Source organism: Oryza glaberrima, chromosome 7, assembly GCF_000147395.1.
Source record: "Oryza glaberrima chromosome 7, OglaRS2, whole genome shotgun sequence".
Classification (NCBI taxonomy): domain Eukaryota; kingdom Viridiplantae; phylum Streptophyta; class Magnoliopsida; order Poales; family Poaceae; genus Oryza; species Oryza glaberrima.
Genome location: NC_068332.1, coordinates 24,767,539 through 24,792,858, shown reverse-complemented (window position 1 = coordinate 24,792,858; position 25,320 = coordinate 24,767,539). Strand labels below are relative to the sequence as shown.

At 42.1% G+C, this 25,320-nt stretch overlaps 4 protein-coding genes across 4 annotated transcripts; 3 read left to right on the top strand and 1 right to left on the bottom strand.

The window, feature by feature from the left end:
* The first annotated feature begins 18 nt into the window (after positions 1–18).
* On the top strand, positions 19–8,424 carry LOC127779731 (condensin-1 complex subunit CAP-D2). Its single transcript, XM_052306623.1, has 17 exons — positions 19–279; positions 1,394–1,719; positions 1,806–1,966; positions 2,054–3,194; positions 3,282–3,473; positions 4,217–4,867; positions 4,971–5,141; positions 5,232–5,299; positions 5,388–5,610; positions 5,729–5,828; positions 5,928–6,043; positions 6,134–6,191; positions 6,736–6,887; positions 7,004–7,199; positions 7,399–7,572; positions 7,649–7,733; positions 7,916–8,424. Exons 1-17 carry the CDS (start codon positions 132–134, stop codon positions 7,926–7,928), a joined length of 3,975 nt encoding a protein of 1,324 aa, XP_052162583.1. The 5' UTR covers positions 19–131; the 3' UTR covers positions 7,929–8,424.
* A 4,167-nt stretch (positions 8,425–12,591) lies between these two features.
* On the top strand, positions 12,592–15,896 carry LOC127778536 (uncharacterized). The gene is made up of 6 exons (XM_052305157.1): positions 12,592–13,138; positions 13,587–13,693; positions 14,860–14,968; positions 15,054–15,215; positions 15,317–15,490; positions 15,663–15,896. The coding sequence occupies exons 1-6, from the start codon at positions 12,872–12,874 to the stop codon at positions 15,690–15,692; spliced, it is 849 nt and encodes a 282-aa protein (XP_052161117.1). The 5' UTR covers positions 12,592–12,871; the 3' UTR covers positions 15,693–15,896.
* Positions 15,897–17,506: 1,610 nt separating this feature from the next.
* Positions 17,507–18,516, bottom strand: LOC127780399 (uncharacterized). The gene has a single exon (XM_052307308.1). The coding sequence runs from the start codon at positions 18,506–18,508 to the stop codon at positions 17,798–17,800; it is 711 nt and encodes a 236-aa protein (XP_052163268.1). The 5' UTR covers positions 18,509–18,516; the 3' UTR covers positions 17,507–17,797.
* A 3,082-nt stretch (positions 18,517–21,598) lies between these two features.
* LOC127778622 (ankyrin repeat domain-containing protein 2A) lies at positions 21,599–23,411 on the top strand. Its single transcript, XM_052305239.1, has 6 exons — positions 21,599–21,720; positions 21,869–21,956; positions 22,443–22,507; positions 22,608–22,676; positions 22,774–22,823; positions 23,051–23,411. The coding sequence occupies exons 1-6, from the start codon at positions 21,652–21,654 to the stop codon at positions 23,160–23,162; spliced, it is 453 nt and encodes a 150-aa protein (XP_052161199.1). The 5' UTR covers positions 21,599–21,651; the 3' UTR covers positions 23,163–23,411.
* Positions 23,412–25,320: the final 1,909 nt, after the last annotated feature.

The window sequence follows — 25,320 nt, the reverse complement described above, 5'->3', positions numbered from 1 at the left end:
ATTTCACGCCTCCCGCTCTCCGTTTCGAAACGCTCCCCATTCCCCCATCCTTCTCTCTCTCCACCTAAGGCTCGAATCGAAGCCGACCTCCTCCTCCGCTCGCCGCCGCCGCCGGCGTCGTCCGCGGCGAGATGGCGCCGCCCTTCGTCTTCCCCTCGACCCTCCGGGACCTGGAGCGGGACGGAGACGGCGGCGGCGACGACGAGCCGGCCCTCCGCCCGCAGAACCCCGTCGCCGTCGGCGCACTCCGCGCCGCCGACCTCGAGGAGTTCGTCAAAGGTATAAAACCCGCTCCCCACCTCCTCCGCTTCCTCTCGAAATCACTCCATCGCTTGCCGTAAATCGATGGTTTGGTTGTGGCGTGCGGTGGAGCTGAGATTGTTTTCTCCTGTATCGTTCGCTTCGTATTGGTGGTTGTAAGGTGTAAACCCTAGTTCCCGTTAATTTGGCCTCCCGCGCTCTACTCCTCGTTTGGTTCTTGCATGTATTTAAGACCCAATTAAAGTCAAATCCCTGTGATTCTGTGGAATAAGAGTTGTGGACTGTTGATAGACATTTTTGGCGCAAGATTTTGCTGCATTTAGCCTGTAGAGTCATTTCAAAGCTAACTATTGCAAGGCGTATCCTTTTTAGAATTTATTTTCATCTTGCTCCTTGGCCATTTTCATCGAAGTGGATTGTTTATTTGTTTTGCTTTTAGAATCTGCAGCTTTGGATATGACAGGGTTTAGCTAGCTCATGTGTAGTAATGGAACTAACAATTGAGTGTTCTTGCTTTTGACAAAAAGTTCGGCCTCTATTTGTGTCCCACAAAAAAAAGTTTTTTCTTCTACATGTTAAAATTCGTTAGACCAGGGAGCTTTGTGGCATGTAGGGAAATTAATGCACATGTTTGTAAGAAAAACATGCACATTCATCTGTGCATCTGTAAATATTTCAAACTGTGAAATGATACCATCCTTACCTAGCTCTGGGCTATGAATGCCTTTTGTAAGTTTCATCTCCATTCCTCTTCCTGGAAAAGTTTGTTTTTCTTTTAGGCATTCACATCACCAAAACTGACGATTCATTGAAGGACATCAGACAAAAAGTTTTAGTCCCATTCATCTATTCATCCAAACTTACAAAGCTTTTACTGGGCTAAAATTTCTCAATGTGCATTTTGTCACAAACTAGTGCATATTAAGCTTAATGTAAGCTGCATGTGGTTTGTTCAGCAAAGTATTCAATTTATCTCACAATCAAAGTACTAACTCTTATTGAATCAATTTTGTAATATTCCACCCTGTTTGAATGAGCGTGCAGCTGTGCATTTTACATCGTCTATCTTTTGAACCAAAGGTTTTCTCTGAACGAGCTAATTCTTTCTTTCATTTTCTTTCTTAAATTATAGGCACATCGTTTGACCTGTCTGACAAGGAACTCTTCTGCATCGAGGAGCAGGACGTGTTTGACCGCGTCTATTCCCTCGTGCGTGACTTCACTTGCTTGCCCCCTGCCCTCAAGTTCAACCTTGTTGAGACCTTGCGCTCCAATCTTAGTGTTCTCCTCCCAAACATAGACTCCCTTTCACGAGCTTCCATGTCATCCCCTTCTGATGGGATCCCAGTAACTCATCGCATTGCTTCGCATCGGAATGCCCTTAAGATCTACTCCTTCTTCCTCCTCTCCATTGTTGTTGCTGAAGAATCGGGAGCTGATAGTTGCAATGGCCCTAAGGTAATACCTGTGCAAAAGTTACAATTTATTTGGACTCTTTGTACCCTTCTAATTTTAACTGAACTTATTATGCCATGTGGACTTAGGTGGCAGTGCATGGTCGGAAGAAGAATGCTGTATATGCTTGGAGTTGGGAAGCACAAAGAGGCCGCATCATGAATCTTATTGCTAATTCACTTGAAGTTGACCTATCACTATTGTTTGGTCCAGGCGGTGCTGATGAACAATATCTCTCTTTTGTTTCAAAGTAAATTCAAGAAACTAGCTGTGTTATGCTTTCTGTATTCATTCCTTATAGAGTTATAGTGATGTTGCTTTGGATGAATATGTGTAGGTGTACTTTTGTTCTCTGTGAGAACCAGAACGTGCTGAAAGATGAGGAAATAAGAAATGGCTTGTGCCGAATAATTGGTGCAATTGCTACGAAGCATCAAAGAGTATCTCAAACAAGTGCATCTGTCTTGCATTTGATTCATAAATTTGATTTCACTGTTGTGCTTCTAGCGGAATCAGTTGTTGCTGCAGAGAAAAGGTTTGGTGATGGAAGCCTTGCGATTTCGCTGATAAGGGAAATAGGTCGGACTGACCCAAAAGATTATGTAAGAGATAGTGCCGGTGCTGACAATGCCGGGAGATTCCTAGTAGAACTTGCAGATCGCTTGCCAAAGCTCATGTCAACCAATATTGGTGTTCTGATACCTCATTTTGGTGGGGAATCATACAAGATTAGAAATTCTCTTGTTGGGGTCTTGGGCAAGCTGGCTGCAAAGGCCTTCAAAGATGTTGAAGGCGATAGTGACGCCCATTCTTTAAGGCTCCGAAGTAAGCATGCTATGCTGGAAATTTTGCTTGAACGTTGTCGAGATGTGTCTGCATACACGAGGAGTCGTGTGCTTCAGGTATGGGCAGAGCTGTGTGAAGAAAATGCTATTTCAATTGGCCTGTGGAATGAAGTGGCATCAGTTGCTTCGGGCAGACTGGAGGACAAGAGTGCAATTGTGAGAAAATCAGCACTGCAATTACTCATCACAATGCTGCAGCACAATCCTTTTGGGCCTCAACTAAGGACTGCAACCTTTGAGGCAACTCTAGAAAGGTACAAGGAGAAATTGCAAGGAATGGAGCCTCCTTCTCCCGAGAAGGATGAGCTCTTGAATGATTTTTCACTGGGTGAAGTGATTGCAGGGCAGGATGAAAGTGTCAGTGATAGCTGTTTACCTTCTAGTCAAGACCCAAAGGATCAAGATCCCACAATTGTGGATATAACAAACTTGGAACAGATTAGAGCTTTAGTTGCATCACTTGAGGCTGGTCTGAGATTCTCGGCATGTATAACTTCATTAATGCCAACTCTTGTCCAGTTGTTGGCATCGTCTTCAGCCACTGATGTTGAGAACACAATTCTTCTACTAATGAGATGCAGACAATTTCAGATTGAAGGTTCGGAAGAAGCCCTCCGGAAAATGTTACCTCTGGTAATGCCTCCCTGGAAGTGTAGGTTGTTTGTGAATATGAGTTAGAATGTACACTTCGTCACTTCCTTATCTTCATAAATTTTGCAGGTATTTTCTCAGGATAAGTCAATATATGAAGCTGTGGAGAGTGCATTCATCACTATATACACAAAGAAAAGTCCCACGGAAACAGCCAAAAGTTTATTAAACCTTACCATTGAATGCAGCATTGGTGACCTTGCTGCCCTTGAAAGCTTAGTTAGTTCATTGGTATCAAAAGGAGAAATTTCATCCAACACGGTGCACTCTTGTTTCCCTTCAAAGTTTGCTCATAGCAACCTTTCAAATGCTATTTTTTACAGTTTAGTTACAGTAATGCTAATTACTCCCCCCATTCCAAAATATAGGGCACAACGATTTTTTCCCCTAATGTTGCATAATACGAGGTTCGCATGCATGCGTGCATGCTATTGACTAGCACCTCCCCCTCCTCTAAATTCTATTTTTAAAGCCTCTACCCGCAAGATCTCTGATCTCTAATCCCATTGGGTGCATGCATTTTATTTATTGGGATGATCCAAATTAGAAGGTGATAATGATTTTTTCTTGGTTTTTGTGTAAGAGATAGTTGCTCATTATATTTTGGAATGTAGGGGAGTACTCATTTATTCTAGCACACCAATCTCCTGTGCACCAAAAGTGATTCTGCACATAGATTGAGAATGCAAGGTAGTACTAACTTGCAATTAAGTGAGTGCATTAATTGCTGAATATGCATAGATTAAGAACTTAAGATGCATGCAAAGAATATTGCTCCCAGTTTCTCCACTTTCTGATGTGAACTTCCCTTATCTAGATCCTACAGTGGGAACTTTTTTCTGTTCATCTTGAAGTATCTTTTGTTAGCTGCTCATCAAAATAATTTATATTGTCTATAACATAACTTATACCATTTTGTCGAATGCTATTTATCTAACTTCAGTGACACCTATTATCTTTTGTTGGGGAAGTTCACACTTGTTAAATCCCATTGTCTTTTGCAGATAACAGCCCTGTGGGATTATTTTTGCTTTCACATCAATGGTGTGAAACCAGTGCAAAGCCGTGGAGCTTTATCGATTCTTTGCATGGCAGCAAAGTCATCTCCCAGCATTTTGGGTACTCATTTGCAAGATATTATTGATATTGGGTTTGGACGCTGGGCTAAGGAGGAGCCTCTGCTTGCTAGAACTGCATGCATTGCCCTGCAAAGATTATCCAATGAAGACAAAGTCAAATTAATTAGTACTGGTAGTAGGGTATTCGCTGCATTGCAAGGCCTGATAACTAGCCTCTCACTTCCTGAGAAAATATGGTATGGAGCCGCAGATAAAGCTATAAGTGCCATCTACGCTTTACACCCAGCACCTGAAATCTTCGCTGCTCAGATTGTAAAGAAATCACTTAATTCTGTATTCGGTGTCTTAGGAACTGATTGCATGTCAAATGAAAATGAAACTCAGAATGGTTCCATGCTGTCATCGACACCAGCCACAAATTTGGGCAGATTTCTTTTCATTATTAGTCATATAGCACTGAATCATTTGGTTTACATTGAGACTTCTGTTAAGAAAATTCAGAAACAGAAACGGAAGAATGACAAATCAGAGCCTACTGCCGAGGATCTTCAGGCAGATGCCTCCAAAAATTCGGAGGTATTTTATTTCTTAGTTTGCTTTGTGGCCTAATCGATTTTGGGTTACCATTCTTTCGTCTGAGTGTGTATTGCACTTCTCTTTTACTGTGTGATGCTGGCAGGCACAAGGTATAAATGCTGAGTTGGGAATTGGTGCATCTGTAGATATTGCAATAGAGTCCCTCGCTGAAAAGGCAGAAAGGGAGATTGTGTCCAATTCTGAAAAGAATCTTATTGGATACTGTGCACCATTTCTCGCAAAACTCTGCAGGAACCTGGCTTTGCTTCAAAAGGTCCTAATTTGTATTGAGCTTCCTTTATTTTCTTAATGTTTTGACTCTACTACTCTCTGTTTTTTGTTCCTTACTTTTTTGTTAATGCAGTTTCCAGGGTTACAGGCCTCTGCAATGCTTGCTCTTTGCAAGCTAATGATTATTGATGCAGAATTCTGGTAAGTATATATTTATATTCCAGCTGTTTCACCTTTTCAATATGATGTGCTCCAGATATTTATATTCCATCAAATGCTCAACTTTCAGTGAAGCAAATCTTCAGATCCTATTTACTGCTGCTGAGAGCGCGCCTTCTGAAGTTGTCCGATCAAACTGCACTATAGCTCTTGGTGATTTAGTGGTTCGCTTTCCAAACCTCTTAGAACCTTGGACAGAGCACATATATGCACGCTTACGTGATCTTTCGGCATCTGTGAGGAAGAATGCCGTGCTTGTCATTTCACATCTTATATTGAATGATATGATGAAGGTCTCTCTCTCTCTCTCTCTCTCTCTCTCTCTCTCTCTCTCTCTCGTGTGTGTGTGTTTGTTCGAACACCATGCCCCTCTCAGTTTTATATTTAAACATCTTTGCAAAATATTTATAGGTTAAAGGCTTTATTAATGAAATGGCCGTAAGGATAGAAGATGAAGACGAGAGGATCTCAAGCCTTGCAAAACTCTTCTTTCATGAGTTATCAAAGAAAGGCATGTCCAGCAAATGTGTCAGTCAAATAAATTGCGTAACTTGAATATACATGTTTGACTTGTCTGACGTTTAGTTCTTTTTCTTTTTGATCTTTTTAGGAAGCAATCCAATTTATAATCTTCTTCCGGATATCCTGGGTAGATTGTGCAATCAACAACTCAAGGATGAAACGTTCTGCAGCATTATGCAATTCTTGATCAGCTCTATTAAAAAGGTATAAGCATAACTTTTTTTCTGTTTTCAGCAATTACTATGCTTTAACTGTACTTTGAGTAACTATATACATTTCTAACTGCATTCTCAGGACAAACAAATGGAAGCTCTTGTGGATAAGCTCTGCAATAGATTTGCTGGTGTAAATGGTACTATGCATATACCTTGCATCTATATTCGTTCGAGCTTTCCCATCTAAGGCTAATCAACTACCATTGCTTCTGTATTCAAGATACCATGACATAAATAATATTACTTCCTCCGTTTCATATTATAAGATTTTCTAGCATTGCCCGTATTCATATAGATGTTAATGAATCTAAACATATATATGTGTCTAGATTCATTAACATCTCTACGAATGTAGACAATGCTAGAAAGTCTTATAATTTGAAACGGAGGTAGTAAATGAGTGGCAATGATATTTACATGGAAAATGTGAGCACACATCAGAAACGGAATGTTGTGATGCAGCATTCTTGTTCTTTGTTGCAACCTTGTAGTGGAGTGGCTTTTGCATAAGCTAGCAATATGGGAAGCTAGTGAGCCAATTTGATTTATTTTCACTCCTTTCATTTTAATCCTGTCTTGAGATTTCTGAATTTTCACATGCAATATTTCAACATTTATGAATGATTGAATTGTTGTGATCCCATTTTCAGATCCTTGACCTTTCTTTTTGTTGTGTTTCAGATGTTAGACAGTGGGAGTATATATCCTATTGCCTTTCTCAGCTGACTTTCACAGAGAAGGGTTTGAAAAAACTAGTTGATAATTTCAAGATATTTGAGCATGCATTATCTGAAGATTCTGTAATGAACCACTTCAGAACTGTGATAGCAAAGGTTGGTGCTCAGTAGCCTAGGCTGAATGGATGCATATGTTATTATGTTAAATACAGCAGGGCTGAATTTGTGAACTCTTCAATGTTTTTTTAATCTATGGTAATTCCTCCTATCAGTGCAAGAAGTTTGCCAAGCCAGATCTCAAAGTTTGCATTGAGGAATTTGATGAGAAACTCAGCAAGGTTCATCAGGAAAAGAAAGAGCAAGAGGCCACGACCAGGAATGCCGAGGCACACAAACAAAGAATTGGTTCACTTGACAAACTCATGGTAACTAAGAGAACTGGGAAGGATAAGGGAAAATCTGCTGAAGGTACAATTTTTTTTTCTCTGAATCTCCTTATCATCTATATCATTTAAGTTAATCTCCACATGATCATCCATCATGTATTGACTATGAACTCAAACATTAGATTAGAATAAGGTTACGCTGTAAATCTGTGTCTATAATCTATACACCAGAAAAATTGATGCTTACCTTAAACTGAGGTTCATTTCTTTCTGTTTGTCAGTGGCAGAGGAAACTAGTGAGGTAGTTGATCCATCAACGGAGAGCAATTCTGAAGATAAGGAGAACATGCCAGAATGCAGTGACAATATTTGTTCGGAAAAGAGTCATACATCATCCACGTTTACAGAATCAGACGGTGACAGCACAGAGGTTCAATCAGCGAGAACTTGCAAAGGTAACAGATGGTTGCACTGCTGATATTCGCATGACACATCCAGTTTCTCAAGGAATCTGTTCCATGCATTATGCAGGCGTGTCGCGTTCAAGGATAAATAAAATGAGAGAACCGGAAGACTCAGAAGACAGTGCTCCAATAAGACGTGTGTCTCGCAGAAGGTGTTTACACTCATTACCTTACAACAATCTTACTTCATAGTAGTAGTATTTGTTTCACGTCCTCTAATTTTAAATCTTTCTGGATCATTGCTTTGTTCATACTACTAAGCAGTGCTATTAGACTCGTCCTTAATTCCTACTCATGAATTACTAAGAAATGCATTTGCTTACAAACTTTGCAGACCAGTTAGGTGATGCCGAACTGTAATATGGACCAAGTGGCAACAACTCCTCTCTGGGAAGATCTCGCCTTGAGATCTTGGAGTTCTGAAGCAACTGGTCTCCCTGGCAGCTTGTCCCACCAGAAACTCTATCTAACGCCGATATATTTGTTGAATCATAATGTTTATAAGCCTGCGTTGACCTGCTAAATCTTGGTCAGCTCCACACGGAACGGTTTGCTGGATGCTGATATTTCATCTAGTAGGTTGCCTCTGATTGATAATCCGTAATTGGAGTTCGGTATCTAGTCTCCTTGCCCCGTATGTTGAATTATTTGTTCGTTACGATTTGCGCTGCTTGAACAAATCTATACTCGCTTGGTCGAATCCAGAACTTGGTACTACTAGAGAGATGTACCTGTATGTTGTCTGTAGACTGTACTGCCTAAATTCTCAGTATTGGAGTACATGTTTTAGGTGTATGCAGGTAAACTTTGGATATATATGTATTCCTAAATGTATTACTAGCATTTGTCGTGTGAAAAAAAAATACTAGTGGATTCCTCATGAAAAAGTACTTTATACTATTAGTAGTTATGAACATATAGCTAAAAAAATATAAATTCATTGATAGTCGAAGTTCTAAAATTTTGATTGAATTTTATCTGAAATATCATATACTTTTTAACCAGATGGAGTAATAGGAATTACATATGCTTATTGGAGAGCTGGGGCCCTGGAAAGCCCAGGCTAAATCATCCATGGCCTCACTTAACAAAGCAACAGGCAGCAGCTCATTTGCGTTGTCCAGGGACAAGGCAAAGGCATGTTGCGCCACTTGTGCAATCCAGTTCTTTTTTTCGCTGTCTGCCTCGAATCTGGGTTGCTCACATCCACATGTCATCCATTTCTCCTCAAAGAATTTGATCACGAAATTCAGCCGCGACGTTGACGGATTCCACCAGCCGCGGTCCTCCTCATGCTCCATGGCTGATTTGGACCACTGATTTGAGTGGCAGATGATTTATCTGAGATTTAATTCAGTGCTGAAACAATAACAGTTCACTAGTATGAAAAAGTAATAGTCGGTCATATGCTTCGTCGCTTGCATACTTTTTCCATGCAGTAACTGCAACCGGTGCATATTTCTCCACGGTGAAAAAGACATTGTCACACTAGACATGTTTATGTAGAAATATGAGCAGGTGTTTTACTTTGAATCATTAAGATTAAGATGTAGATTTTACTTCGGTTTCTATAAGCACACTTTCCAAAGTGTATTTCTTATAAAAACTTTATATACAGAAGTTACCCTAAAATATTAAATAAATCTATTTTTTAAGTTTATAATAATTACAACTCAATTATTCATACGCTAATGGATTTTTTGTTTTGTGTTGCGTAATTTCATTTTCATCTTAATCTATCTCAAACACCACCTGATCAGTCATACTATTTGTCCTCTAAAGATTTCGATGCTTATTTGTGGTTATACGATGTAAGCAATGTCAACTGCCAAGCTCATAAGCTGATATATTCGCATACTCCTTCTGTTCCAAAACAGTATAAGCATTTCCGGAACTTAAAATATGTATTCCATTATAAACATTTTTCTATCAACTTTCCCATCTTCACCAATCACAACTATGTCTCCCTGGACGTTAGTTTCTATTAAAACTCTTAAAAGTGCTTATATTTTTCAAATATGGTATTTTTATTTAAGGTAATAAAGAACTGGGGATAATAAGGCCGTGTTTAGTTTCCCCCTATTCCCAACTTTCCATCAACATCATATTACATCGAAAACTTTCCTACACACGTAAACTTCCAACTTTTTTTTTCAAACTCCCAATTTTCTTCAGACTTACAACTTTTTTCAGAAACTAGACACAACCTAAGCATATACACTTTGCTGTAATGTTGTGACAAAGACCCGCTTGCCGTGTGGTTTAAGCAGGAAGTTGATTGAGCTAGCTAGCTAAGCTGTTTCCGTTCACCGCGCCATGTCCACATGATTCCCTCTCGTTCAGCTGTCAATTTGCGTGCAAGCTCGCGTCGTCGCAGCCACACGATTCCAATGCGAAGATTCTATGCTCCGATATGATGGACCTTCAACTAAAACAGAAGCTGTTCCTCTTAGCTAAGCTACACTTGCTGAGATCGTCGATTACTCCATGCCCGATTGAAACACCAGACTACGAGAGCATCACGTTTTTGCACAGTTGAAAATCGCGCGAAGTTTGTATTGTGCCGGTGTATACGTACGTTCGCATTATGCCTTTACGCCTTAGAGCCACCCCTGACAAAAGTCGGGCAAAAGATCAGCCCAGTTTGGTCATGACTCATGAATCAAACTGCGCCGATCGATCCCGTCACACTCACACGCTCCAAGCTCCCGCGCGGCGGAATTTGGGGCCGTGCGGCGCTTCCCGAGTCCTGTACAAGCTGTGACGCGATCGAGACTAAAGGGGTTGTTTGGTTCGCTACCACAGTTTACCACGTCACATGTTAGACAAATCATATTTTTGTTAGGCATGTGTTTGATTGGTCACTCTCGTGACCAACGACTTGTTATTAGTCACACTTTCTTTTGACTTACCATACTACCTTTGATAAGCTGGCCGGGCTGTGCGGTTTGTGCGTCCCCGGGAAGTTGGAGCCGTGCGTGCGTGCGCTTCCCGGGCCGTGTCGCGTGATCCGTGTGGCCGCGCGGCGCGTGGAGATCGAACGAGCCGGCCGGCACGCGAGGCGAGCGTACGTCCCGTGCGCGAGCGCGCGGCTAAACCGCTAAAGAACCCGGGAATTCGATCGGAATGGCGTTAACGTACGTGCTAACGTGTCGGGTACGTACGTGACATCGCGGCGGCTGGCGTGGCGTAACTTGATCGATCGGGATGCCATGCCGTTCAACCCAAGCGTCGAGAAATATTCTGCATGGGCACTAACGTGGCCAAAACCCCCAAAACCCAATCCAATCTCCTCTCGCGGAAACTGGTGCGTGATTGTTCGATCGATTGATGATCACGTATATTATTGTTCCTGATGAATTAATAATTAATCAGGAAAATAACTCCAAAGTTTTAGTGCTGCTGTGTGATAACCAGATTTATTGTCCCGTGCATTAGAAGCTTGGAATGGAAGACCTGATCATGTAAAATAATAATAATAATAATAATAATAATAATAATAATAATAATAATAATAATAATAATAATAAGAACAAGACGAATCGCTGAGTAAGCAGCTGATGTTCTACGAGCCATTTTCTTCTCCCTAATGCGTCATGCGTGTAAACTCCAACAGAATGGACCAAAGATTCGGTGGGTACGTTCGTACGAATCAATGGGCACAGGCCAATAAAACACCGAATTAACCACTAAAACCACCGTGGCAGCGTCCCTAATTAAACTAATCGTGATAGCTTTGCTTTGGCGATCCATCACCAACGCTACGGGACATCCACGTATGTACAAAACGACCAAACGGACATGAGAAACCATTGGCTCTGTGGCGACTGATTGAGGCTTTACCTGAATAAAAACGGTCAGGGTCGTCTTAGCTTAGTCAAGTGTGATTGTTTATGATTGGAACATACCTAAGGAAAAAGGTGATTAGGTGAAATGATTTCTTAAACTAACATGGGTGCACATTCGGTTCCAACCAGTATCATCATTACCAAAAGCAAGTTGCAGTTGAGTAGACATGCAAACCAACTTTAATCCTACTCTCTGTTAACCTCCCCTGAGCAGCTGAGCCGAAAGTTCAGGTTTCAGACTGCTTACCTAGCAGTCATTGTAAATTTTAAGTTGAGCTATATTACTACCATAAAACGCTATTGCATCAAGATGCTTAAATCAACTAACATGATATTTTTTCCTTGATTGGTGTATGCTTTGAAGGCCTGCCAAGTACCAATGCAAATGTACAAGGTAGTAGTAATACCACAACTGTTGTAAATAAAAAAGAGTAAATTTTACTTTAGGCCACCTTTTATTATCAATGTTTCTCTTTGGATCACCCTTCAACCAATGTTTTCATTTTAGATTGGATAATTTTATCTTTGTGACATTTTAAACCATCCTCAACTATTTTATCTATCTACATCTAATTTGCCATTGATTGTAGTTTGTTGAGCACATGTCGGGATGGTATTCTATTCATTATCTAAAAAAATAATCTAATTTGTCATATGTTAAAAAAATGGTCTATATATATAACCGGAGAGTTTATTAACGAGTAGGAGCCGACGTTCTTGAGGTCGTTCATATGCCCGATACAGTAAAACAAAAGCAAGATTACCCGGTCTAAAGTGAAAACACTGTTTGAAGAGTGAACAAAGCAAAACGTCGGTAATAAAAATAATAGCCTAAAGTAAAATTTACTTAAAAAAACTTTCTAGCCTATTTAATAGCATACCCCTATTTAATATTATTCTAAGAACTGAACATAAGTCCTAATCCACCATGCATGCACAGATTAAACGGACATACATTAAAATGAACGGATAGTCCAGCCAATTAGTCTACCTAATTAGCATTCTCAAATTAACTCTTAACCGTTAGATCTAACTGAACTACAGTAAAGAAAATGTAAATTTACTCAATGTTTTGTTAGCAAGAAAAACTTTATATGTAAACTTTTTTTCCCATTTGGAGCCCCCTGTTTGTACTGAATTTGCCATTTGTAGCCAGTCCTCTCATCCTCTCCTCCTCGAAACGGCTAAGCACAAAAACAGAAAACCGAAACCGAGGGAGAAGAAGCAACCAACCAAACCAACGGACGCCATCGCCACCACCATCCTCGCCGTCGCCTCACCAACTCACCACTCCTCCTCCTCCTATAAACCAACGAAGAACACAAACTCAAACTCCTCCTTCACACACACGCACGCGACACCGGTCAAGAAGCGCGCGCGCGCGCACCACTGCACCGCGCGAGCGGCAACGGCGGAGGAGGAGAGGCTGTGAGTGGTGGGCAATGGCCGTGGCGGCGCGGCTGAGGTCGGCGGGGGCAAGGCTCGTGGTCGGGCCGGCGGCGATGGCGGTGGGACGTGGTGGTGGTGGGGAGGGGAGGTGGATGGGGACGGCCACGGCGGAGGCGGCCGCCGGGATCGCGAGGTGGGAGCCGATGGGGGCGCGGGAGTACTACGACTACCGGAGGGCCATCTACGGCGACATCACCCACAAGGCCATCCTCGTCGACGCCGCCGGGACGCTCCTCGCCCCCACCGAGCCCATGGCGCAGGTCCGCTCGCCTCCTCCCCCATTTGCATGTCGCATCTCTCTCTCTCTCTCTCTCTCTCTCTGATGCGGCCGCCTCCATTCCGCGGGATGCCAATAGTTCAGTTTTTCTAGGCGGATTTTGATCTTACACACCGCTCATTATTCATTTAAGTGTGACAAATCGACAATTTCTGTGGTCATGTGCGCGATTAAACAGTGCATCGATCTGATCTGTTGCAGTGTTGATGTTCTATCCGATCCAAGTCTATAGATCGATTTGGGTTGTGTCAGACTTAGTGATATCTATTTGTGTTCTTCGAGTTTTCCATTTGGGTGGATTTGTTCCGTACATAATGGGCTGGCAACAAAAAAAGCTCTCTTTTTGCGATGCTGGGATATGTGTGCGCAATTATGCATATGGATATGTCTTCTTCATGTGGCTTACTCCTGATGTCCTGGTGTTTGTTCAGGTATACAGAACAATTGGCGAAAAGTATGGAGTCAACTACTCAGAGGATGAGATCTTGATGAGATACAGGAGGGCGTATGCGCAGCCATGGGGTAGATCGCGGCTGAGGTACATCATATAATTTGCTTTTACTGTTCTGCACCACTACTGTAACTGTGAGGTTTGGATTTAGTTTTTGCAGTGTCTTGGATGGCCTTGTGATTTTATTTTTCCTGTGATTTTGATGATTTGATTTTTAGAATAGCGTCTGGTTGTGGGACATTATGCTATCACTGTCGAGTGCATTATAGTGTGTCAAATCCTTACTCAAATGGTTGTTGACGTGTCGTATATTAATGCTTTTTGTGCGATTTAAACAAGGTTTGTGTCATGCAGAAGCAGCGCGGCTGCCAACTTAATATTTGTCACTCAGTCAGCACAAATTGGTCTTTTCAAACTATCAACATGATATTCCCTGACTCCCTCTATCTACTCCGTAACAGAGAATTTGCTCTTGTGGGCACATGCAAATTTGATCTTCAAGTGGTACGAACTCATGAAAGATGAAAAATATGAGCATCCAACAGGCATACAAGCATGAAAGATTTTAAATAGAGTGAATCGTTCAACAATATGATAAATTGCGGGATAGAAAACTTCCATCTTGTTTCTGACGAAAAAATTCTATCAAAACTGAACCTCAACTGAAGAAAATTGTTACCGTGATGCCAAACAGAACCTTTCAAGAACTGTTGTTTTATAATTCTATGAACAATCAATGTTTCAGATTGATATTCAGGAACTAACCAATTTTCGGGAATGAGTTATCTCTTGGTGACAGAAGAGGGGAAATGAATTTTCATCTTACGTTTATAGGCAGTATTCAGATCAAATACAGATAATTTTTCTCTGTGTGTGTGGTTTAGAGTTTAGACACTATACGGTTGACTAGTGAAACTCTTGACCTGGTTTTATGTTGCAAAGCACACATAACTATGGACAATCATCTGCATCTAATTCTTCTTGACATATTTGGTTGATGGTGATAGGCAGTACATGTGCATTTATTCTTTCTTATGGACCTTTTATCTAACCAGTGCATTCACGTGCCTCCTTGAACTCTGATTGTTGCGTTACCAAAATAGAATAGAGATATAACCATGGTAGAGTTGCAGCCTTCCAGATATGTGATTGTGTTGTTCACATTCTAGATTCATATTTCAACCATATTTACCTTTCTTATCCTTCAAATTTATCTGAGCTGCATGGACTAAAATGCTTCTAAATATATCCAGGTATGTGGATGATGGTAGGCCCTTCTGGCAGCATATAGTTAGCTCTTCTACTGGATGCTCAGATTTACAGTACTTTGAGGAACTTTATCAGTACTATACAACTGCAAAGGTGAGATAAACTATGCAATCATAATCGTTTCAAATTTTGCTTTTACATGTTATATATACCTTATGAAGTTCTTCATGTTTGCTAGGCTTGGCAGCTCTGCGACCCTGACGCTAAATATGTTTTTGAAGCATTGAGAAAGGCTGGTGTAAAAACAGCCGTTGTATCCAACTTTGACACACGTCTTCGGCCACTTTTACAGGCCCTGAATTGTGATCACTGGTTTGATGCAGTTGCTGTATCTGCTGAGGTGGGTTTCCATTTTCAGATGAACCGGTTAGCTTGGCCCAATGTCCAAGCCCTGGCTGGTCCTTGACTTACTGTTCTTGTCTCTGGATCCTATATCAACAGGTCGCTGCGGAAAAGCCAAACCCAACAATATTCTTGAAGGCTTGCGAGTTTTTAGGTGTGAAGCCTGAAGAAGCTGTGCATATTGGTGATGACCGAAGGAATGATCTCTGGGGAGCCAGGGATGCAGGCTGTGATGCCTGGCTCTGGGGCAGTGATGTTTACTCTTTCAAGGAGGTACAAACTACATACCTTAAATTTTCAGATGCTCCAACACTGCAAGATACAAACAAACCAATCATAGTTCTCTTCTTGTTTTAGTCCATTTAATACCAAAGTTGCTGTTCTATTACTTGTCTCTCTTTGTTCAGAACCAAGCTCACATCATCAAATCTGGATTGCTATGCAGGTCGCAGAAAGGATCGGAGTTAAGGTGTAAGGAGTCGTTCGTCCGCTGGGTCACCTGAAATAAGAAGGCCGGGAGGTGTTGCACTTTTGTACATAGCGGCAACCCTTGTTGCTCCACTGATGTACATATTTTTCCAGAGAATAACCGATGGCAGTGTAGTATATATCTGTATGACTGCATTTGCATTTGAGACTTTGAGCGCTCAATTTACGTTACCCCTGCTGGTGTCTGAAACTCTGAATGTCTCCTTGTGTTAGCTGAACCTGAAAACGTTAACCTGAAGGCGATTGGCATCAACATCCACATTGGGTCGCCGGCCCAGGTGACCAGGCCTGCATTATGCTTACCAGTTCTGGGCAGCGCACACTTCTTTTCCATTTTAACAGCACTTCCATACAAAACTTTCAACTCTAATCATTTACTACCTCCGTCCTAATCATATACAACCTCTGTTCTAAAATATATCAAGAAGTTAGGTTGTTCTAAAATATATCAAGAAGTTGTTATATTTTAAAACTGAGGGAGTAAAACTTTTAACTGGCTTCAAAACTTTCATGTTGAACTACAGAACATTTCAACACAAAAGATGATTACTTTGATTTGAAAGTGCAAGCTAAGAGCACACACCAAGCAGGGTCGGGGGCGCACCAGTAAGGTCCTAAGGTCAGTGGTGAAATCGTGGGTCCATGACTCCACCATCCAAGGTTTAAATTCTATTACCTACGAATATTACGCGTATGCAAGTGTACTCTTAATAAGATTTTAATGTACTGCTGTTTTTCATCTCTTGATAAGGATTGTATCGATGTTTTTCATCTCTTTGAGCTTGTGTTAAGGGGCAGATTCACGGAGATGTGAGCAAGGTGTTGGTAAGATCATGAATGTACCGCTAATTTTAGGGGCGGATCCACCGTATAGCAAGGTTGTCAGGATCGGGATACTAGGTAGTATCGTTTTGCTCAAAGTAATATCGTATCGTAGGATCGTATCGTAGTATCGGGATACTATGAGATTTTCTTTTTTAATATTTAATTAATACTTATATTAATTATATATAGCCATTCTATATAAAAAAATATAGTAATGATATATGTCATGTAAATAGAGACATTTATCAAGAGAAACCACGTTGGTTTCGATATATTTAACTGATTTTTATATAAATTTGAGCATATTTAGTTACACTATTTTCAAACCATGTTATTTTAAATAATATTTTGTAGTATCGTAGGGATCGTAGAATCGGGATACCACCTAAGATTTCGTATGATCATGTAGTAATGAATAGTAGGATCGAGATACTATGAAAATTAGGATACTAGATGGGATCGGTATCGTTTCGGTTTGGTAGATCGTAGTATCGTAAGATACTAGGATATGAATCGGGATACTGACAACATTGCCGTGTAGTTAATATTTTTGCTAATTACACTACTAAATATGCTTGGAACTAATAAATCATTCTTAGAATTAAGCATTTGCACCATGGTAGGTGAAGAGTGACCCCAATGATATTTTTTTCTAGCTTCGCCCCTGGCTGGTTTCATCTCTTTGAGCTTATGTTAGGAGAAGTATTCACGGAGGTGTAAGCAAGGTGTTGCATGTGTAGTGGTGTGTGTGCGTGTATCTGCCATGTAATCGAAAAAAAATCACCAAGCATGTCGCTGTGAGCAGTAAACCTTTTTTTTTTAAAAAAAAATGAAAGGAAGTGAGCAGCACAAACTTGCTTGGCAACTTTGACATGAAAATCCAACAAAAGAAGCTAATCGGAAAACTTGTAAAAATGGAACAACCCCATGCAAAAGTCCCAATAAGTTTTGATTTGCACGCCAAAATAAGATAAATTCAAATTTTGTAACAACTTCAGCTCATGTCAATTAGCATATATTGTCAGAAGATGTACACAAGACGTGATAGTTCATGCAATCTGTTTGCCATTTGACGGTAAATCATTTACCTTACAAACAGAGATCGGTCTGGATGTACAAAATTCTTGTAGAAACAAACAAGAGATACCCATCCAAAACATATGTACATCTAATCCAAATTTCCAACCAAAAATCGCTTCGATCTTCAAAGCAAAACTAGCAGCAGCCAATTAGAAGAGAGGATTAGACGAAAATTTTCATGCATGTCTACTTGATTCCCTTGTCCAACCCGAGCAACCTCACCGGAGACAGCCTGCCGGTGGGGCTGACGACGACGTCGACCACCCTCCGCCGCCCATTCCGCTCCTTGATCGTCTCCAGCCGCGGCGACCACGGCCGCCCCCTCGCCGCGCCCACCAGCTGCTCGTAGTGCTTCCTCAGCTCCGGCGTGCTGCACAGCGCCGCCGCCCCATGCGCGTCCTCCCCCTCGCCGCCGCCGCCAGCCGGTGGCCGCCTCCCCGTGACGGCCTTGACGATGAACTCCTCCGTGACCTTGATCACCGTCCGTCCGCCGTCGTCCTTGACGTACTCGAACGGGCTCTTCGCGCCACCGGCCAGCAGCGGGGCGCCGGCGGCGCCGGCGGCCCTGTCGTAGGTGAGCGCGGCGAGCGAGGCGGCGGTGACGACGTCGCGGCCCTGGGGGAGGCGGTCGACGGGGAGGACGAGGTAGGTGGCGCCGGCGTCGAGGCGGTCCTCGATGGCGAGCACGGGGGCCGCGCGGCCGAGGCGGAACCCGTCGGCGCGGCACACCACGAGGCGCCCCGCGTGCTCCATCATCACCTCCCCGGCCATCCTCCCGGCCGCCGCCGCCCGCCTCTCCCCTCCCCACAGCACCAGCCGCGCCCCTCGCCGCCGCCGCCGCCGGCCCGGCACGACGACGCACAGCCACCCCAGCAACCCATTCTTCCCCATCGCCATGTCTAGCTAGCCCCAGCAACCAACACGAGCTTAGCGTTACTATATATTGCGGAGCACGAAGGGGTTGACATGCATGTACATGTACGAGCCGCGAGCCGATCCGTGCGAGGCGCGCGCGAGGTTGACATCGCGTCGGTGGTCAAAAGTCCGCGGGCGTTTGTTCGACTAGCGCGCGCGCGATTCGCCGGTGGAACGGTTCACGCGGGGACACGACGGGATACAGTGAAATCTCGCGCAACTTGGGCGTTTTTTTGGGCAGTTTTGGTGGTGGTCGCTGCAGGCGCGTCGCGTATCGCGCGCGGGGGCGGCACGGGCGGGCGGGCGGGCGGCGCGGCTGCATCTGTGCTGGTGCAGTTTGCCGTGGCGGTGAGGGCGCAGCATGTGTGCGTGGGTGAGTGAGAGGACGAGATTGTGGTGGAGATCGTGCTAGCAGGGGGCGACGTAACCTAGTCGGCAAGGCAACGGGGGGATACTGGCCTGATTCTAGCTAGCGATCGATTGATCTCACATGTTACACCTTACACGTACATGCTGGAAAACTTCTCTCTCTTTTTTTTTATATATTTCTTAAAAAAAACCTAGACAACGGTATCCCGTTGGAACGGAATACCCTTCTATGAGACAGTACCTGATACTTGATACCTGTCGTGGTACCAGCTACATGGTATCCGATAGTTATGATACCTGTTACCCGGTACATGTGATACCTAGGATCTGACACCTATGATACTCGTGAAAGAGAATAGTTAATATATCTATCCCATTGCAACGGGATCCCGTTTTGTAGCAGCCCTCTATTTCTTTTGAGTAGTTTTAAAAAATGATGGGATAAATCAGTGTACGATATGTCACCCCTTCAAACTTTCAACTTTTCCGTCACATCGACATATGCATGGAGCATTAAATATGGACAAAAAAAAATCAATTGCACAGTTTGTATGTAAATTACGAGACGAATCTTTTAAGCCTAATTACGCTATGATTTGACAATGTGGTGCTACAGTAAACATTTGCTAATGGCGGATTAATTAGCCTTAATAGATTCATCTCGCAGTTTACAGGTGGAATATGTAATTTGTTTTGTTATTAGTCTACGTTTAATACTTCAAATGTGTGTCCGTATATATTACATTTTTTTTTATCAAAACAACTAAACACGGCCAAAATTCAAATTAGATCGACACTTATTACGACAAAAAGTGCACGGAAGCTGGTGGCTGGTAGTTAGAGTCGTTATTAGTAGTTCAAACGGTGAGATTGTGAAAATTCCTCTGGATCGGGTGGGTTTCTACTTTTCAGAGATGAACTGGTTCTGTCAACTGCCTATTGTTTTCGCAGGATCAAGCTAAGGGTGAAACTTGGAAGGAAGGTTTCAGCAGGATCAAGCTGGGTCAGCAGCGTACTCTGCAGGCTCCACTCCAATACGGATCTACTGATCAGTCGTCGCAGCACTGCAGCAGTCGAGAGATGTGTATCATTTCTGAGACCAAATTGTATTATTTTACTATTATAACGTGCGCAATAATTTATACTAGCAGTATAACTATGCACCTAAGCATTATGAAATGCCTTGCTATAAATTCAGTGAAAGATACGTCAGTGGCAACGACGTTTTGGGCAAGTACTCTTGCTGCTGTTGTGTTTGACATCTTCCTCCAATCCTCCTCTCGATTGTCCCATGACCGGATCCTAATCTAACCAATTGAATCATTTCTCTATTATTAAATGGAATTCGCCACGACAGACTTACTCCTCATTTCGCACTGCTTACAACATTTACATATTAATTAAAGTAGAACAATACATAGCATCTTCAAGCTAGACACATACTCCTAATCCTAAAATATAGTACATTTACATAGCATCTGCAAAGGTGCATGCAAGCAAGGTTCACCAAACGGTTTTCAAACCAAAAAAAAAAAAAAAACCGAAGGTCAGCGGTTTCCTAGGTTTTCGTGAAAACCATTTGAAAGTTAACGATAAAATCCTATCGAATTTTATCGAATATAAAAAATCTAGCTTGCTTTATTTTTTTTTTCAAAACTTACCTTTCGTTTTATGAACCAGGACCAATTTCATCTCAGACCAAACTTTAAAAACCAAGAGGTTTGTGTTTTCGAGCTAGTCCTGCAGCTTTCGACTGTTTGGTAAGCCCTGCAGGCAAGTCCCATGGTCATGCAGGCATTACATTGCGCAGAAAATGCGCTGCGTAGTGACGACGTGAGACTTTGTCGACGACATTATCGATCTCTCTCCAACTGCAGAAGAATAATTTCATAGAAAAATTGCGGCGCCTGTGGTGCGCAGCTTGCTAATTAACCAGTAAATTATAAACAAAAGCGTATTTTGAACAAGTCCTCTATGTGACATGCATGCATGTTAGTATATTGTTATGTCTAGAGAGAGATCCTAATCCAGGTATGCACTAGCTTGTTTTGGCAGGTCAGCTGAGACTTGTAAACTGTCACAACACTTGTAGTAATTTAATTTGAAATTCTGTTCTTGCCTCTGACGAAGCTGTCCATATAGTAATAAAGTTCAAAAGAAATATTCAGGAGTTAATGCAGGGTTAGATCATGGGTTGACAAATGAGTTCGAGAAAATCCCATGTATATTGAAAGGTGTTTTATTGCACCCTTTTTTTGAAAGTCAAGAGCCACAATTTACGTTTTAGGTAATGGAAGTGTTATAACTTTGGGTCTATGCACCAACTGTTTTGAAAGATTGCTATGAAGGGAAAATAACATCTTTTGGCATGAAAATATTGACATCTCTACTCTTTAGACATGCTTGTATAGTTATATAGGGCAACATTCTTACATTCAAGAGTTGTTTTTAAGTTCTTGCAGAGGTTTTAGTTGAGCCAGTCTATCCATGATTCTCAGAAAAATTGCGCTTAACTTTGGTCTAATTTTCATTTCTTAATCTTCATTCATCCAAGATTCCAAGCAGGGCTAAATGAAAAGCAAAAAGGAAAATGTTCTCAAGAAAGCCTGGAATCTTTCGGGTCCAGCCTAATTAAAGCCCACATACTGAACTGGGCCGGCCCACTAGCCCAAATACCCGCTTGGTACTGACATGTAGGGACAGCCAAACCGCAGTTCTACCCATCTCCTCGGCTCCAGGCGGCGGCGGCGGCGGCGATGGGCGCGGAATCGGAGCAACCAACGGCGGCGGCGGCGACCGCCGAGCAGGCGCAGGATCTCATCGACGTAAGCCCTGAACCCTCCCACGCGGCCTCCTCGCCGGCCGGCTTCTGCTCCCCTTTCAGCTCCTTACGCGTTGCTGTAGTGTGTAGTACTGAGATGGATGCTTCTTCGCTTGGGTTAATCGCGCGCCGCCGTGTCGCTTCTCGTGCAGGCCGCTAGGTACGATGACCTGGAGGACGTCGTCGCGCTGTTCACCGCCGGTGTTTCCCTAGACTCCGCGGATTCGCAAGGACGAACGGGTTGGTTTGGTTCCCCGAACTCTCATGCTGCCTGGATTGATCTTAGCCTTTTGTTATAATTATTGGTCTCGACATGCTAGTATGATGTTGGAATATGCTATAGAGATGTTGCATGGTACTTGGATATAACTGAATATTTACCATGACTTTTAATTGAAGCAGAGTAGAGGTAGCTCCATGATTGGGGGGCGGATGAATAATGAGTCGATGTGTCTTTTTATTTGTCTTGTAGATGACTAACTATGGAGAGTGATATAGCTATCATTTTCCCTTTGCTGTTTCAATTGTCTTGCCACATGTTTAGCTGCATATATCATAAATTCAACTGTATGCGCTAATATATCTGAAAACTGATTAGTTTTCTAGTTTATTGGAAGGACCTAAGCACCCTGAGTGATCTGCTGTTTAATCATGCAAACTTCCTTGTAGAATGTTGACTAATTATTCGATCAGCAGCTACCTAACCATTTTTCCTATTTCTGTCAGCACTTCATATGGCCTCTGCCAATGGACATCTCGCTGTGGTGCAGTACTTGATCCAAAATGGAGCGGTAAGAAAATTACTAGTATTTCATAGTGTTTTTCCTGTATTGGGCATCAGTTCATGTTATAGCGAGAAGGGCAGTTTATGAATGTGTGTTTGATATACAGAATGTTAATGCTACAAACTCAGAGAAGAACACACCCCTCCATTGGGCATGCCTCAATGGACATATCGAGGTATTTGTGTTGCCCTCTGCTATAGCCATCTTTTGATTTTTCTTGCACTGAAATAAATAGCTGATGGCACCTCTGCTTGTGAAAATAACTTTCTCAGGTAATTAAAGCGTTGATATGCGCTGGGGCTAGTGTCAGTGCACTGAACAGGTATGTGAAATGTAAATGACCGCATCTGAACAAGCAATGATGTATCAGCAAAATAGAATTGCATGGACCTAGTATTAGACTTTCATCTGTAATGAGTTTGTTTAAGCAATGATTTGGTATTTCTGCAGCCATTTAGTTAGTAATGAGTTAGAATTGTCTGTACCCTGTCTTTAGACATTCGTTAAAAATGAGTTTGTTTATGAATGAAAGTTTTGATGTTTCTGCAGCCATGAGAAAACCCCTATGGATGAAGCAGTGACGAAGGGCAAGATGGAGGTGATCGATGCAATCGGTGCAGCAGTAGCTCAAGCAGAACTCGATGGTGTCACTGTCTCCTAAAAGGACTTGGTACTCCTTCTGAACGGTCCTCTCCTTGACAATGGATGACATATAACCTTGTTCTTATCTTTTCTGGTACTGTGTATTACTGTCTGTGTCACTTGTGATGCTGATATGCTAGTATCTTGGGCAATGGGAGAACTTGAACCATTACTTAATATTATCAATTCTGTCGGCAATCAGCTATTACAATCAATGACCTAAAACGATGGACATGGATATATACTGTTATAGGCTATTTGTGCACCAGTCGAAGTCGCCTGGACTGATCTTCTGGTTTCAGACTTGTAGTGGACTGGAACTTTGCATTTGCCGTGTTAGTAACATAGTCATGCCCACTCATGGAAGTAAGTGTAGTTTGCTTGTTATAACAGATGTTATTGGCCTGAGCTTTGCAGCTTGTAAGCTGGGTTAATCTGTGAGCTGTTACCCATCTGGGTATTTCGCGTTGTACAGCTGATTTTTCATGTGGGCTATGTTTCTGAATTCTGAACTGTATGTACTTGGGCCTGCATGGGAGTATCAAGGCACAGTGCAACGTCCACTTCTAACCAAGTTAGTATGGCCCATGAACTGACCTTAATTTTCTTTTGTGGAATACTATACCGAAATGAACTGTTGCTGATGATTTGATCGATTGATTAATTTGCCTATCCTGCTGCCCAATCCAGAGGCGCCAGATGCTATCTGACTAGTATGCAAGTTCAGCAAATCACAGTTTTGGCTGTGTTCAGTTCCCTTTAAACTTACAACTTTTTCATCACATCAAATATTTGGACACATGCATGTAGCATTAAATGTGGACGAAAAAAAATCAATTGCACAGTTTGCATGTAAATTGCGAGACGAATCTTTTGAGCCTAAATACGCCATGATTTGATAATGTTGTGCTACAGTAAACATTTCCTAATGACAGATTAATTAGACTTAATAGATTCGACTCGCATTGTACTGGCGGAATCTGTAATTTGTTTTGTTATTAGTCTACGTTTAATACTTCAAATGTGTGTCCGTATACGTCAATTTTTTTTTATCAAAACAAATAAACACGGCCTTTGTCGAGTTGAGAATTTGAGATAACGCCTACGGGTGCACAATCTTTCTTCTCCCGACAGACAACCGGGCCATTTTCAGCAGGTTTTTTGATAGCCACTACTCACCACTCACCTGCATGTTGCTCTCTGCCGGGTCGCTCTCCCCCATATGTCTAGCGAATTGAATCATTTCTGGTTTCTCCATTGGAGTAGTAGTAATACCTTGCTTTTAATCTCATGTCAGCTTCATGGTTAGCAGACGAGGAGCTTCCAACAAAAGAAGAATATATCAATGGACCCAGTCTCATGTCAGCTTCACGGTTAGCAGACGAGGAGCTTCTAAAAAAGAAGAATACATCAATGAACTCTGATCCTTTCGCCGTTCTTGCGCAGAAGATATACATGAGGCATGCTCAGCTCTTGTTTACTACAGTACATGACGACTATGTAGTTTAGCCTTATGATCGAAATGAATTCCGCGGATGGCTCGTGAATCGCGATACTTGTCACGCATACTGTTGTATGTTCTTGATTTGCATACTCAAATGTGCCCATAGTTGTTCTGTTATGTGCATACTCAATGACAAAAAAAATTAATTTTATTTTAGGACAAACAAAGTAACGTAAGATATGCCCTTTCTGGGTAATAATTTCTGGGTGTAGCTAGCGCCAACACAAATTTAGACAATTTGACACTTCGCAAAAACTATTTTTACAAATAACCACTGCCAAAACCTATTTTGACCCTTTTGTTCAGCGTCAAATAACATGGCGCTGAATGTATGGTAACATGCTAACTTAACCTCTCATCTGCGGTGACACGGTATTCAGCGTCAGTTGACGTGGCGCTGAGGCGTCTAAATTCAGTGCCACATGATTTGGCGTTGAAAAAAAAGGTCATTTTCAAATAAGTTTTGGCGACGATTCATTTGTAAAATGTTTTTTCAAAGGATCAAATTGTCAAAATTTGTGTAGCGCCGGCGCCTCTTCTTTTCAATGCTTATCTGGAGCGTCACCTGGGACACGTAAATGCTGCGATGTAGAAGCTGTGTAACTGTACTCTGTATTGCTGCTACTTATGTTCCTTTAGTAGTAGTATTTACGCCGTGTTTAGTTCCAAAGTT